General features: G+C 39.5%; 1 protein-coding gene and 1 long non-coding RNA gene across 2 annotated transcripts in view; one reads left to right on the forward strand and one right to left on the reverse strand.

Annotated features, from left to right (window-relative positions):
• Positions 1–3,044: 3,044 nt before the first annotated feature.
• On the reverse strand, positions 3,045–16,203 carry LOC121632234. Its single transcript, XR_006008901.1, has 3 exons — positions 16,113–16,203; positions 8,134–8,138; positions 3,045–3,057 (listed from the first exon to the last, which is right to left on the reverse strand). It is a non-coding gene; the product is annotated as an uncharacterized LOC121632234 (long non-coding RNA).
• LOC121632228 (corticotropin-releasing factor receptor 1) overlaps positions 6,931–16,828 on the forward strand; it is a 127,799-nt gene continuing 117,901 nt past the window's right edge. The window contains exon 1 of the mRNA XM_041973494.1: positions 6,931–7,596. Coding sequence (XP_041829428.1) covers positions 7,567–7,596 — 30 coding nt within the window. The 5' untranslated portion in view covers positions 6,931–7,566. The remainder of the gene's footprint in view (positions 7,597–16,828) is intronic.

The raw sequence follows: 16,828 nt of genomic DNA on the forward strand, positions 1-16,828 counted from the left end.
TCTGGTCTGGGAATATATAGGTCTCGGTTTGCTTCAAATGAACCAAATGCAGGAAATGGACTACAACTGATGTGGAGGGCACAGACGTTGCTGTGTTTTCTTGTCTTTTCTTCTTGTTCAGTAATTCTTGTTGCACCACAGTTTCAGGCGGGGTAAATATGTCTGTACGTATACGTATGCATAGAAGAACCACCTTCTAGAGGAGATGCCAACGGTGGTGCAGAATGGCAAGACGACAAGTGAGTGATTCAAAGAATATTTTCCCAAGATGTGTGAAGGAAAATAGGGCTGCAAACAGGTGATGCAAAAACCCTAAACAGACAGAGGATACCAGGATTAACCACAAATAGTTTTCATAGCACATAACACTCGCTGCTTTAGGCTGTACAATGCCACACAGAAAGCAGAGGAACTGGTAATGAGTGCAGAGCAGACCCAGGCTTAAAAAGAGGAGAAGCACCAGGAAGCCACACTCACTGAAAGGCAGGGGTGGGAGGAAAAAACAAACAAAAACCCACAGATCCTAACAAGCTCTCCACCTGTAGGGCCAGTAGTTTAGGGGATGTTCTTATGAGTGATTTTGAAGGGAAAACAAACATCTGTGTTCATTTTTAATTGGAGAATTTATCGTTTTCTGACCTAAATCTTTATCTACTCTTAGCAAAGGGCCGGGGATCTGCCCAGAATATCAGACTATTGCAAATTTCCGTTCACTTTTATCTCGCACTTTATGGTCTTGTCATCTCTGCTTTGGAACTTGGCTTTGCAAACAAACCGGGGTGGCCGGCATTTTCTGCCTTTTAGTTGCACTTTTATGTTTGTGATGACCGTACAGAAACCTTTTCATAGATGACTCCTCCACTGACTTTACTGCTGCAACTTTCCCTGTTACACTTCATCTCAGCACATAGGCACAATAATCTAAATATATTCTACATTTCTACATATTCTACTACATTTTATGACACTAATGAGTAAGATATTAGCTGGGTGAACTAATTATACAGATAATTCTGGACAAAAGCTGGAGTGTGGCGTCATGCGAAGAGGATTGCTGAAGTCGGCTGGCATCAGCTAATTAGCTGGTTTCATTCAAGCTTTACAATCACTTCGCAGCTGGAGCTTTCACCTGACTGATAACATGCATTCATAATCATGCAGATGCACAGCACGACTGTGATGAATGTCTCATTAATACCCTGTTTGCTATTACACCATTTCAACCATATATGTGGTATCTCTCATTAGATTGTTATTCATGTGTGTTTTTTAAGAGCCGACTGATTATCGCAGCATTACTGCTCAGATTCTGATCCGTGAAAATGGCGGACAAATCCACTCGGGACCCTCATCCGCAGCCTAAATTTAACCCGTATGGGCCCCACATGGACATGCTGGCTGGACCTGTAAATTAAAGCTACCTCCTTTAAATGTTCAGCAACTCCATCTTTCTGAGATAACTTAGGTTTTTCTTGTGTGGAGTTTGCTCTGTGAACTGCTTTGTTTTTGTTTCAAGGTCAAGAGAAGACTGATGCTTTATAAATGCTGGGAGCTGGTTAGGCTGATGGAGAAAGAAGTGAAGCTACTGCAGGGGTTTAAAGATGCTTGCATAAGAAAATAAAATGTTTTAGATATTTTATTTAAACTCTGAAATATTACATTTTGTGTCATAATTAATTGATTATTACATACAGATACAATGGAGTTGATCAGATACATTCATTATTAATGATCACCAGGCATTACTTCGTCTTATAATGAAACAATAATAACAACAGTAATAATAACAATGTGCATATGTATCAGTATCTTCTTAAAGAATACATATTTATAATATATTTAATAATATTTTAAGTGTTTTATTATTATTATTATTATTATGTCATCTATTTAGTACAACTCTAACAGTACATGATGCTATAATAGAGCTGTAATGTAGTAGTAGTAGTAGTTCTAGTAGTAGAAACAGTAGTAGCAATAACTGTCATTATTTGTAGCATTAATAATAATGATAATCACTGTGTATATTAGACACAAAACTTTTCTGTTTCTGTGTTTCTATTTATTTAATACTTTTTCATGTTATTTGAAATGTATTCCCTTTTGCAAGCAGAAAAAACTTCACGATGCTCCGCCACCAAACGCTCCTGAGTCTGAGCTCGTCATGAGGTTGGTCTTTACATCACTGAAAGCCCTCGGTGAGGAGTGTTTTCCGGACCTTTACAAGGGCTGAGCACATGTTGATTACATAAGTGTGCTACACCCAAGCAAACCGCGAACACGATGCTTTGTCATCCTCTGTGATTGAAGATAAACTGTGTTTCAGATTAGACCAGGAAGAGAAGGAGAACTCCTCCATCTGTAGGGAAGGAGATTAAAATAAAAAGTCTTATACAATCTTCTTGAATTAATCCAGGTGGCTGATCAGAAAATCCACATTAAGACCAAAGCGAATGGCTCTGTTACAGCATGCCTGACACCTGTCAGGTTAAGGTGATATTTTTCAGTCTCATAGACAGGTGTGAATATTGTGGGTACATTGTACCCTACAAAGAACAAGCTTCAACTAATAAGTGGAAACAGTATCCTTACCATATAACCCAGTTTGCTATGGTCTCCTTGTCGCCCTTCCTGACACTTTGTAAGATGGCACTCTCAGGGGAGGGTACTGTCACCTTGGATTAAAGCAGTTTTTGAATAAAGCCTCCCTTCACGTCACTGAGTCCAAAGAAAGCTGTGCATAAAGCATTTTGTGTGCTCAAAGCCTCGGTGGTATGGATATTAGCAGCCATGGCGTGTGACTGTCACATCTGATAATTTAATGTGTAAAATATTCATTTGGATCAGAATGAGCAGGGACAGGAGGGCCGAGGGGAGGTGGTCGCCACTGCTTCACAGCCCCAACTAGGTCACCACCACTATACTCTGTATTGATTAATCTGATCATTAATTGTCAGAGAATAAGGTGGAGTGTTAGAGCAGCTGTTTTTTTGTCAAAGAAATGATAAAATACAAAATGTAGAAAGACTAAAAACGGAAAAATAAACATGTCTGAAACTGGTTATCTTTAAGAAACAAATGCCAGAGATTATGTGGCATTTATTCGTGATAAATAACTTAAACCTTTCAACACTTTAAGTAAAGGAATGTTTCGATAAGATCAAGCAGAACAACCAGAGGAGAGCTTCTCTCAAAGATTTATCCATTTGTGGGATTTTCAGAGTCTTAAAGAGTTTAAAGCTCCAAGGCTGTATACTGTACTTAACCCTTTTGGCACCAGAGCTTTTCAAAGAAAATGTTAAATTTTAATATCAAGAGGCTTTTTTAGGCTTTTTTTGATATTCAAAAGGATGTAGCTTGGGAGTGGTTAGAGATAAAGGCATGCAATAAATGAGAAACATTCTGAATATAAACCTGAGTTTATGATGGGAATAAATTTACTCATCTCTTCTGCACATTGAATCTACAACTAGCTGAGAAAGTACTTCATCAACAGTGAAAAGAAGGTTTTGTTTGTGCTGCTTATTTCCTAACGTTTATAATGTCCAACTTCACTACAATCTTAGTGGTATTACACAATATAATAGACAAAGTTAGCAACGCGCTGCTGAACGTGTTTTTTTTTTTTTTGTACTTGCATCTTAGATGACCTGATCACACGTGGAGAGCTCTATCTTTGTCTGTTAACACCTCCTCATGCATCTCAAGGGGACGGAAATCTCACTTTCATGTATGTTACTCCATTTGCAAAGACATGTCATGTTCAGTGCCACAAACCCCCATCTGTCTTCAGCTGCATCACTCGGCTGATTGTCAGAACTGACCCCATTACTCGTAATTATCCAACAGCATCACTGCAGTACCAAACTGTAATCTATTTATCTGTGTCCTTGATCACAGTTCTGTCAACATTTTTGTGCATTTGGACATGAAAATGGTTAAATATAGGAATAAAGTCTGGCGGAAGTTTGTGCACCGGACATTAAAGGAGCATTTACCAGTTTTAAAAGGCTGTAAGTAGTCATTTCTAAACAGACAGTTTTTATTATTGTTTTTCACTAGGAAATATACAACCTCATTATGAGCACCTTATTGGTTTTCTCTCAATTTCCACTCACATGCCTAAATATAACTGGGTTAGGGTGTTTTGAATTTGTCTTATAGCACAACATTGGTTTACATGGCCTAAACAACATCTGAACCGTGGCACAGCTGTTGGAGGGAACCCTTTTTCCCTGCTGCACCACTAAACATGCAGCAGAGCAGCTGTGTTATTGGAAATGTTGAGCTGTAAAAATGGACAGAGAAAGTTAGAAAAGTGAAGCTGTAAAGTTAAACATGCTGGCACAGAAAAAAGGAGCCGTATCTGTTATCTGGAGACACTTTGGTTTTAAATGGTTGGACATGGACCAAACGTCTTGGCTATTTACTGCAAATGCTGCTAAATTAACCCCTTAAGCTTTCATCGCTTATTCTATTTTTTATAAAATTGGTTTTGCTGAGCTTTTAACTGACTTTCCTTTGGTTATGTGGACGTATAATGTGTATATTAATACAAGCGTCACGCAGCAACAAACACTGAGGCAGCGCGGTTACCCCCCGTACCAGGGATTAAGGGGTTAAAATTGTAGTAAGAGGCAGCAACACAAGTGATTTATTGCACCACGTTAGCTGCAAACATGCTTGAGAGTACCAAGAATGTATGAAACTAAGGTCAACACTCTCCATGTCCACAGGTGTCAGAGAACAAAGTTTGTTTTCTCAAGACAAGAAAAAGACAATTAATCTGGACTCAGAAGTTAGTGGTTATTGTGTTTTATCTGATGTTATTGATCAAACTAGGCCCATCATGGCTGGGGAGTGGCTACAATCATGATGTATAATTCTGTTAATGATTGATGGTATCAGACTTGATAGAAGTAACATCAGATGCATTGATCATTGATGGATATTCCTCCATCTGACTGAACTGATGCATCCCAGTACAAAACAGATCTCTACTGGGGTGCCCCTTGGACCCACCAGTTGAGGTGTTAGGAGAGAAGATGATAATAGCTAAGCTCGCATCCATGTTGAAGGACAGTCCCCCTCCCCTCCCCTCCCCGCCACCCCACACCCCTCCAGAACACTGACACCCCTGCAGAGCTCCTTCAGAGACAGGCTGCTGCATCCAAAGTGTGAAGGAGTGATTGCAGGTCCTTGATTCCTGCAACAGTTAGACTGGAAATCAGCAGTAGACCACAAACACATTCAATAAAATCCTATATAATTTATTAATATACATACTTAAATTTTCTTATTTTTATAATTCATATATATTTACAAGGAGATTTCTGTGGGGAACCTGTGTGGCGTTTGCATGGTTTCCCCGTGTATGCGTGGGTTCCCTCCCGGATTCCTCCCACAGCCCAAAGACATGAGTGCTAGGCTGATTCAAGTCTCTAAATTCTCGCTAGTGACTGCAAATCTGATTGAATGTTTGTCTCTCTGGTTCTGTGATGGACCAGGAGCAGATCCAGACCCTCGTGACCCTGCATTTGAGTAGTCTGTTATCTTGAGAAAAATAAACCATCCCGTTATCATGAGAAAACTGTGAGCATGACTGCTCTGGGCTTCTGTATTCTGAGGCCATGGATTCATTTTAAAGATGGGCTATTCCAAAATGTTTCCTATCATTGTGATACCATTAGTTCATGGTGCTTTTTCATTAATACCGATACTTCTTACCCCTTAAAGAAAAATCAGGATTGTAAAGCGTGCGATAAGAACTATAAATAAACCTCAAGAACATCAATACGCCAAAGAAATTATTTCAAAACAATAGTAAATTATATTGATAAGTAAATTCAACAAAAATAAGACAAAATAAATATTTTTAAAATTATACTAATAATTAAACTACAGATTACAATATTATTGCTTATATTTATTAAATGGAAAATAATATATATGTGAAAGTAATATGATAAATGTAATAAAACATGATGTGCAAAGACCTGCAGTAAACCAGTAAACTATCAAAACAAAACCTCATTACTGACAGTAGCAGCATATCATGACATCTGATAGGCTACCATAATTACTGGCTGGGCTTTAAGGCCTAAAACGCTCAGAAAAAGAAAAAAAGCATGTTTTGTATCAGAAGAGTTGTATCTCAATACTCAAAAAAGCATCGAATCTGATATTTTGACTGGCACATATTGAAGAATCGACTCCAGAGTCGATTCTCTGGACTATCGATGTCACCAGATCCGTATTAAAACATGTTAAGAAATCAGTTTTATTTGAGGAAATACACTCGTTATTCTGGTATCTAAAAAAAAACCCCAAAAAACAAAAACAAAACTATTGTTATTTCTATATACGCGCCTGAACAACTGTTGGCTAATAAGTTCTCTATCTGAGCGTTTAAAGTGCTTCTATCGCCCCCTAGTGACCAAAAATACTGTTCTTTTTTTTTATGACACTAGATATTTTGGGACAGACGTGTCTCACACCCAATTTGGAAGCCACAAATGAGAATTTTTATGAGTGAAAATTAATTATTGTCTGTGCTGATCTGAAATTTTTAATTATAAATCTAATTTCGAAGCTCATTTGGACTTTATTTACAAAGATCCCCGGGGATACTTCACTGTCCTGACAAACCATCTGTCCATCTCAGCTCACAGTCAAAATCTGTTGTCTGTTATCTGTTAAATCTTTCTCTAATTTAGCTGAAAATTGGGTCACGCGTGAAATTGTTCCCTTTCCTGGATACTTAATAAGGGTTTCACTTCACTTCAGTAATGCGCGCGGATCCTTCATTAGAAAATCCGGACCGCGCGTTTAACTTTCTCATAGCTGCGGGGTCTAGATTGCATATGGATTAAAGATTAAGATAAACTGCATAGTTTACTCCGAGAGGGGGGAATCGCTCTCTCTCAGTGGCGTCAGATACTCCCAACAAAGTGACACAACGTGGGCGGCGCGTTGAGGAGACGATCTGCACCACCGCGGTCTCCACGCAGGAGTCCGGAGCTGCATGTGGAGCTGAAGGGACGGTGTGGCGACGGGGTTAACCTGCGGAGCAAACCATCACACGTGAAATGGGAGTCTAGCTTCGGGTCCTGTTTTAAAGGTTCCGGAAGTTGTGCGTCTCCCCAAAGGTGGATTCCAGCTTCGTAACGCAAACCGTAGGAGCGAATTCGTTTGGGCAGAAATTCATGAGAAACCCAGCTGAACGAGGAGGACGCTGCATTATTCTGACCAACTGAGATATTCCAGCTCCTGTGCTGCGGACATCTGATTGTTTAGATGGAACTAAACCCTTGATCTTATCCGTACACAGCATTTGGAGATGTGATTGTCGTTTACAGGGTGCGCGCATTTATGGTGACAATTCCAGCAGCGACGCGGCTTTGGCACCATCAATAATTAACAACTAATTGTGCTTTTTCTTGCACAGTTAAAACTCCAAGGACAGTGCACAAGCAGTGTGAAGAGTTGGATAAACAATACTTTTTATTATTAAGGGACATTAAGACTTTTAGTGACACAGGAAAATGATGTGAAAAAGGTCTGGAAATGCGTCGCAAATGCTTTTATCTGCTCCAGGTAAGTTCTGCGCCCTTTGCGCTTTCACTTCATTCTCCTGCTTTGGACATTTAATTAAAATCGCTCCACAGAAGCGAGTGTGTCTTGTTCTGTGGATTGCAGCCGAGTATTATCTTGATGCGAAGGGATTTAGGGCGCTCATACAAAGATGTTGGAATATTTACTTTTTAAACCCAGCTAGTTAAAAATAACATCCATTAAAAGCTAAAAATACGCATTTCTCTCAGCTAAAAGGCTGTATTGATCCTAAACATGCAGTGGCTTTGCATGTTCCCCATCTGCCAACTAAATGAACTCTTTAAACACTAAAGAGTCCTTACCTGTAAAAACATCCTGAAATTTAAACACTTAAGAGCCAAGACGGATGATCTTAAATAGAGCTCAGATGGTGACGCTGAAAAAAAGGATTTATTTAAATGAGTGCGCTCTTTTTACCTCCTCTCCTGGTGTGGGCGTGAAAAGTGAGCAAACCTGACGCTTAACTCACATTTCTCCCGTCTCACCGTGCACCCCCGGACATCAGTTATCTGATATCACACATGCTGTGGCCCCTCCTGAGAAAAATGGGGCCCGCAGAGGCAACAACGAGGACATGCGATGTGTTGAACTCTTAAGAGACATGCTGATGTTTTTACAGATGCCTGAGGTGAATTACTTCATGTTCCTCCTTCCCATTGTGAACGGAGAGCTGCCTCACTAAGAATAGTAAAGAATCCTCCAAAGCCCTCTGCTTTCTATTTGTGTCCCCTCTGTGGTGTTTAAAGACCTCGAACTCTCAAACACCCACATATCACCTGTCTGCTGAGGTCAATAAAGTAACTAAATATTTTGAGGTGTTTGGATTTATGTTAGATAAATGCAAAAAGAACTACGGAAACCCATCATGCATTTGAAATGATTTCGGAGCACAGACATTTTATTTTAGGCACTAAACATAGAAGCACTCATTTTGCAGAATGTCTCTTTTCACCATAATTTCTGATATCACTGGATTAGGATTTTTGTTGCATTAAAGGGTGCATCAAGGGATGAAATCATTTTATAATATTGACTGGTTGGGGAGCACACACACACACACACACACACACACACACACACACACACACACACATATATATATATATATATATATATATATATATATATATATATATATATATATACATAATATGTGGATGTCAAAAGAGAAGTGCCACACCTACTGTTGTTTTTTGAACCAAAGAGAAAAGAATCGGCTTTAGTTTGATAATCTGAGCTGGGTCACGTAACCTGGGATTCTTGGATAGACACAATCGCCTTGACGTCATGCCATGGGGAATTTAGAGTATTTGGGGTCATTGTGATGTTTACATGCAGATGGTGTGAGGATCCTGCTTGCATTGAAGCTGTCATTTGTTTGCAGAGACTGGGTTTTAAATGTACGCTGTACGATTAGTCGTTAAAGTTCAAGCCTGTTTCTCCTCAACATTAACAAATAAACATTTCTGCTCACAGCAGTAAAACAACAACAGTTGTTTTCCTTTAAATATTATTTAAAGAAATAACACAAGCTCTGGGATTAGAGAAAATCTTTATAATAAAAATAATTATTGGACCCTGCTGTATGTGAATTGACTGTAATATGCAAGTCTTGAGCCAGCCCTAATGTCTTTATTAAAAATGAAAAAAATAACAGCTTTGATTTATTAAAACATGCAATACAAATGTTAATACAACACGTAAGGCAAAAATAGAGTAGGGAAATGCTTGTAATCGTAGTCTTCAGGAACAGTTCTCCAGACTTTTTAAAAGCTCTTCTTTGGATGTTTTCTGATTTTTGTTCTGTTTTCTGTCCAGATGATCCCACACTGTTTCAGTAATACTGAGGTCCAGGTTCTGGGGAGGATCCATCCCTCCATCAAACCTGTTGCCTCTTCTTTTCATCCCAGTTCTTGTGTCATGTGACATTCCTCAGCCTTTTCTCCCTGTTTCCCTTCCTAAAGAATGGCTTCTCGACAGCCGCCCTTCTATGGAGACCATTTCTGATGAGGCTTGAGCCATCAGTGGACGTCCTGTGTCAGGTCGTTCCTGAATCTTCCCCATTTCTTCAGGACATCACTTTCAGGTCCTTTGCATCTAGATAGTTCTTTAGTCCTAACAATTCTTCTTTTGTCCTCCACTTGTGGTGTTTAAGGACACATGATGCTGAGATATGCCAAGTTTGCTCTTTGGGAGTCATCTTGTTGGTTTTACTTTACTCATGTCAGTGGGGACAAATGAAGTGTTTTGAATAGAATTTTTAGCTTATTGGACGAAGATGCTGAATTGTTGGGGAACAATCCCAGAACTGGGACTTCTCAATGTACACGAAATGTGTTAAGATGCTCCAAAAATGTGTGCTAATAACAAACAACTTGATTTAGTGTGCAATAAATACTATTCATTCATTCATTATTCCATTACGGGTCGCGGGTGAGCTAGAGCCTATCCCAGAATTTTTAACATACTGCAAATGATTTTTTTTTTTGTGACACGCTGCAAGTAATAAAGAGCCGAAAGATTCAATTAGACACAAGACGGGCTCATTGCTTGAGTTGGTGTCTGTTTTATGCTGGAATGATTCATAGGTCAGTGTTCAGTGACTGATCAGGTACAGATAATGTGTGAAAAGGCAATCAATGTTTACAAAAAAAAAAAAAATTAAAAAGACCTTCAGAAAGCACAGTTATTGCTCAAGACCACTGCAAAAACTTCATATGAAAATCTGGCTGCTTGGAGGAAATTATAAAGAAATGACGGATAGTTAAAGACTTCTGAACAGTGCTTGAGTTGGTTAAGTCTAAGAAATGGGCCAAAAAGAGGGTTGGCTGAATTCTGCAGGGGGTTGGAATTAGACACAGACTTGTGAATTAGCTGATCCCACACTCAGCCTCGGCAAAACTGTTCATGAGCTTCTGGGAATCTTGTAGCTTTTAAAATGATGTAATTGCTCAGTGAAGAAAAAGCAGTTATAGTGGAAATGTAAGCTGAGCTGCTGTAATGCATCCGAGCCAGTGATGCTGTGCAGTGTGTAAATCTTTACCTTAAGTCTCGTTCCTCTATTATAGTCCGGTATCTCCCTGTGAGGTCCTTTTTATTCATATAATCAGTCTCTTCCTTTGTCCATCAGATTGGAGTGTTTCCACTGGAATTTCAATCTAAAGAAAAGCAGAAGGTATTCAGCCAACAGCAGCAGTAGAGCATCTCTTGAGATTATTCCCCCATCTGAACACAGCATGATGTACCGCTACGTCTCTGTTAGGCTGAAGAAAAGCCCAAATCCTTGCTCTTCATGCATACCAAACTCAGTGACGTTTATGAAATATAATGAATAAATAATGGCATAAAATCCAGATATTAATGTTTATTATTTACTGGCAATTTTATCTATTTCATAGTGAGCTAAACAAATATCTTCAGGCACAAATGCTCTTTCTCTACACAGGAGTAACACGCTTACCATGTTAACTAATTTAAACTATAATCAGACAACTAAAAATAAAGAAGACTAAGAATAAGCCAAAGTGTGACAAATTCCTTAAGAACTGGGACTATTTGTGACAGCAGCAGTTCTTTGAAGTATTCATAGGATTGTCAGCGAGCCCAGGACTCAGTAAACTTATAGATCCACGTGGGCTGATGTAAAATCAGGGAGCCCCAAAATGTATTTTTAAAGAATTCCTAAAGTAGGAAGCAGCTAAAAATACACGGAGAAACAAAACCGCCAACACTTGTTGTTTGAATAGTAATATTTTAAAATAATTAAACAGTTTGTAACATTTTCTTATTTTTTAATGTAGAAGATTTTAATCTTCTACATTAATCTTAAGATCATAACATGAGATCCGAACAAATTATGGTTGGCATTGTACACTCACTGACCACTTCATTAAGCCCACCTTGCTAATACCAGGTTGGACCTCTTTTTCCTTCAGTACTGCCTTCATTCTTGGTCTCATAGACCCAACGAGGTGATGAAAACATTCCTCAGAGATTTTGCTCCATATTGACATGACAGCATCACACAGATGCTGCAGATTTGCTTGCACATCAATGATGAGAATCTCCCGTTCAACCGCATCCCAAAGCTGCTCTACTGCAATGGTTGCCAACCTATATTCCCTGAGGACCTCCTTTTTGCAGCGACCAAACAGCTGTGGACCCCTCACCCCGTTTTAAAAGCTTAGCTTTATGCTTTCATCAGCTGATTCTCACCATAAATTATGCATTCTGTCTGACTCCTTTGATAAGTTAAAGTAATTATCAACATATAGTCTTCTTTTTTTTTTCTAAAATAAGGACCGATCATCTGTACTGTGGCATTTGTCACAGATATCTCATTAATTTAATGGTGTAAAGTGTTTTCAGGCTCCCGAAACACTGGTTCCACGTGAATGAAAGCCCCAAATGATAAAAAAATAACAAAAACATCTCAACTCTTCTCTGTGTGGACATGGCCTAAATTTAAATCACACTGGCTCTGAACAGTCAAAGCCTCAGGGACCTCCTGTACTCTTTGGGGGACCTCCTTGGAAGTCCAGGGACCCCAGGTTGGGAAGCATTGATCTTTGGTGACTGGTGGAGGCCACTGGAGTACAGTAAATGCATTGTAATGTTCAAGAAAGCAGGTGGAGATGATCTGAGCTTTGTGACATGGTGCATTATCCTGCTGGAAGTAGCATCAGAAGATGCTCCACTGTGGTCATAAAGGGATGGACATGGTCAGCAACAATACTCAGGTAGGCTGTGCTGGTTAATAATAATAATAATAATACATTTTATTTGTTGGCGCCTTTCTTGACACGCAAGGTCACCTTACAGGATAAAACACAAGAGTAAAACAAATCAATAAATACATTCATAAATTAACGGATACATAAAACAATAATAAAAGCAGTGTGAAATATTACAGTGAGTATGCCAGTTTAAACAGATGTGTTTTGAGTTTGGATTTGAACAGTTGTATTGAATCAGAGTTACGGAGGTCTGAGGGGAGGGAGTTCCAGAGATGAGGAGCAGAGCAGCTGAAAGCTCTGCTCCCCATGGTAACAAGGCGGGCTGGGGGGACGATGAGGTGGATGGAGGAGGAGGATCTGAGGGAACGGACTGGTATGGAGACATGGAGGAGATCAGAAAGGTAGGGAGGAGCGAAGTGATGGATGGCCTTGTAAGTGAACAGCAGGATTTTGTAGTGGATGCGGTAGGTGACGGGGAGCCAGTGGAGCTGCTGCAGAACAGGGGTAATGTGATGGGTGGAGGCGGTTCTTGTGATGACCCGGGCTGCTGCATTCTGAACCAGTTGAAGTTTATGAAGAGTTTTTGGGGGAAGACCGAACAGAAGGGAGTTACAGTAGTCGAGACGGGAGGTGACAAGACTGTGAATGAGTATGGCGGTGGTGGTTAAACCAGGCCAGGTTGGTACTAAGAGGCCAGAAGTGGGCCAAGAAAATATCCCCCACACCATTACACCGCCAGCAGCCTGAAGCGTTGATCCAAAGCAGGATGGATCCATGTTTTCATGATGTTTCCACCAGATTCTGAGTCTAGCATCTGAATGTGGAGCTGAAATGGAGACTCATCAGACCAGCAACGTTTCTCTATCTTCTATTGTCCGGTGTTGGTGAGTCTGTGTGAATTGTAGTCTCAGCATGTGGCTGGCTGATAAGCTTTTTGTTGTAACCAGAGTTGTACCTAATAAAGTGGCCGTTGAGTGTGATTTGTTTAGTGTAGGGCAGCAGCTGCAGGACATAACAGGAATCCTGAAACGTGAACACTTTAACACCAAACTCTAACCCCATGTTCTTCAGTTCCAGTCCTCAGGAACTACTGCAGGTTTTAGATGTTTTCCTGCTAATTGCACCTAATTTAAATAAAAATGGATCTCCTTCCTCAAGCCAGAGGACTTTAAGCAGGTAAACACCAAGAATAGGACATTTCCAGTTTGTGAGTTAGAGCGAAGTACAAAATTAAAAGGTAGAGTTCACATTGTGTCTCGCTTTGAATTCGTTAACATCAAACTATCCATGTTATTGCACACTGTAACCCAGTGGTTCCCAACCTATTTTCCTTGGGGACCTCCTTCAGGCATATACTAAAAAGCCATGGAGCCCCTGCCTCACCTCGTACTGAAACCATGCTTGGTTTAATGCTTTGAAAAGTGAGATTCTCACCATAAATATTGTATCCTGGCTGACTCCTTTCCTTCCATGAAGCCAAAGTTAATTTAACAACATAGAGCCTTAAATAGGGACAATGTGTGGACATTAACCACAATGGCTCTGAATGTTCAAAGCCTGGGGACCCCCTGTGCTCTTTGAGAGACACCCCTGGGGGGTCTTGGACCCCAGGTTGGGAACCACTGCTGTAACCAACACAGGAACAGAGTCAAGCCAGTATTAACAGCGGAAGCGCAACATTTCTGGCATTCTGGCTTGAGATCAGGTTAAAGTACAAGTCAAACCTGCTGTAAACGTTTGTTAATTAGATTTTTGAAAAACAGAAAATAAACACAGAGCTCACAATATTTTTTATTAAGATTTTGCTTTATTTAACAGTGTGTTCAAAGCAACCTTAAATACATGTAGAATACATGTAGCACTCATTTATTTTTTATAAAAACATGCAAAAGTCAGGTTTTTTAACACCAATATTCCAGCCTGCTTTGACTGAAAATCAGATTAAAATCTCAGTGTTACACATGACAAGACAAGAAGTTTATTTGTAAAGCACAATGCAATGACTGGGTGATTCAAAGTGCTTTACAGAAACATTGAAACCTAATATTCCTGCGTGTCTCAGCAATCAGGAGGAAAAGCTGTGAGTGGAATGAGCTGTGACATTTTGCAGGTTTGCCACACCTCTAACCTGCAGCTGTTTTGTTGAACGAATCAGCATCTTATTCGTGTGAAGGTTATTTACTGTCTGACTACATCTTGTCCTGCAACTCTTGCATAAGACATGATGCTGTGAAAAATATTTGAGAAACAATATGCGGCTGCCAACAGATCTAAACTTACTAGCTCGTTTTATTTCAGCCTGAAATGTGCACCAGTCAAAAATAGATATCTGCTGAACACGGCATCAAAGAGACTCCTGCACATATGATCAGTCACCTCCATCCTATTGCTTCCTGATTATGATCAAAAACAAAGTCGTGGAGGGGGATATAGAAAAAGGAGGAGGGAGCAAGGGAAAAGGCTTTAATAAGTTCGAAATATTCATGAAATGAGGCACAAAATGGCATATAAAACAGAAAAGGCCTGGATCAGCAGCTACTCTGGACTGCAGCGTGCTTAAGCTTAGTGTTCGGCCTCAGGCGGCATTCTGAGCTTTTTCACTTTCACTCATGGGAATTCTTCTCCTCTGTTTCTTCACGTAATCCTCATAGAGTGGAAACGTACAGCAGACGGAGGCTATGGTAGTTTTAATGTGTTTCATTCATTGTTTCTTCTGTAAATTATGATGCAAACGGGAGTTTAGTGAGGTTGAAGTAAATGTTTTTGCAGTTCCTCTCATATTGGCCACAGTGGAACAGAAGAAATGCAGCCGTACTTTAAGATTTTAATCATGACCGTTTTTAACCCATGAGAAACCGACATGACATTTTTGTCACATAGTTTCTGAGACATTTTGCTTCAATTTATGGTATAAACTTCGCTCAAAATCCTGTTGAACACAATCTGATACTTGTCTTCTGTCCCCCAATAGATGCCCAGAAGCAGAAAACCATATTATAATATTTTTCATATATCACATGGTAATAAATGGTAGGATTTAATTGAAACTGCAGCTTGATTTAACAGGCATAGTTTCTACTTGAAAGGATGTACATTTTTATGTTCACTGTACTGATTTCTGCTCCTGGAGCAAAAATCTCGGAAGCTTTAAAAGATGTATTTTAGTTATGTGGAGCTCAAACTGAAGATTGAGGAGCTCATTCTGCTAAATGAGACAGAGAGGAGGGGGACCGGAGGACCACCCTGTCCTACTTTTATCCGTCATAATCCACTGCACTCACGTTCAGAAATAAAGGCGTTAAATTATGTCAACTGTAACTCCAAAGCTTTCATCTGTTATTCAGCTTTAAGAGCAGTTTTATTTTCGCAGCAGACAGAAGCAAAGTACGAAGTTTACCACGTAATGGGTAAAATGGAATCATTTGTAAATCTCTTCAGCTCAGATTGTTTTCCCAGTAGAACCATTTAAATGGTTTAAACTGTCAGAAATACCATAAAAAAAAAAAAAATAAAAAAAAAATTGTACTTTTTAAAGAAAAGTGTGTACATGGTAAAGTAGTAAGAATATTTACTGAATAAAAAGAAAAGTAAAGAATGGTGAAGTTTTATTTCCAATAGAAAATAAACTGAAACTGGGACATTTTAACATTTAATTTAAGTATTTTTGGAAATTTGATGGCAGCAGCACATCTGAAAAATGTTGAATTAGGGTGATGTTTACCGTTGTGTAGCATCCCCCTATCTTTTAACAACTGTGTAAACTGGGAAGTGAGGAGACCAGTTGCTGGAGTTGTAGGAGAGGAACGTTGTCCCATTCCGGTCTGATGCAGAATTGTAGTTGCTCTACTGTCCTGGACCTCCATCATGACGGATCAAATGTTTTCTAATGGTGAAAGTTCTGGACTGCAGACAGACCAGTTCAGCAGTCAGACATCCAATTTTGACGTCAGTTTTGTCCCATGCACACAGAGATTCCACCTGATTCTTTGAGCCTTTTGATATTATACATTAGAAATTATGTTCAAAGTCTTCACAGTTTTACACTGAGGAACATTTTCATAAATTAATCAACGATGTTTAGGCTCAGCTTGCTGCAGGTTGGTGAATCTCTGCCCATCTTTACATCTGAGAGGCTCTCTGAAATGCTCCTTTTATTCCCAGTCATGTTACGGACCTGTTGCCAGTTAACCTGAGTAGTTGAATCTTTTGCTGCCATCAAATTTGTATTGTATGTTCCTTATGGTGGAATGTCTCACTGTCAACATCTAACATGCTGTTTATCTTCTACTGGGAATAAATTCTGGGTTGATGAGACTTGTAAATAAAATTTACAGTGTCCCAACTTTTTGGGAATTTTGGGAAAGTTTGTCCTCATTTTCAATGAATGAATGAATTAAAGCCGGAGCTTTAATATTTATTTTTTCCTACGTCCGCTTCTACTGAGTTTTGCCTTCTATATCAAACACCTGAAATCAGCA

The sequence above is a fragment of the Melanotaenia boesemani genome, chromosome 21 (assembly GCF_017639745.1).
Source record: "Melanotaenia boesemani isolate fMelBoe1 chromosome 21, fMelBoe1.pri, whole genome shotgun sequence".
NCBI classification, from domain to species: Eukaryota; Metazoa; Chordata; class Actinopteri; order Atheriniformes; family Melanotaeniidae; genus Melanotaenia; species Melanotaenia boesemani.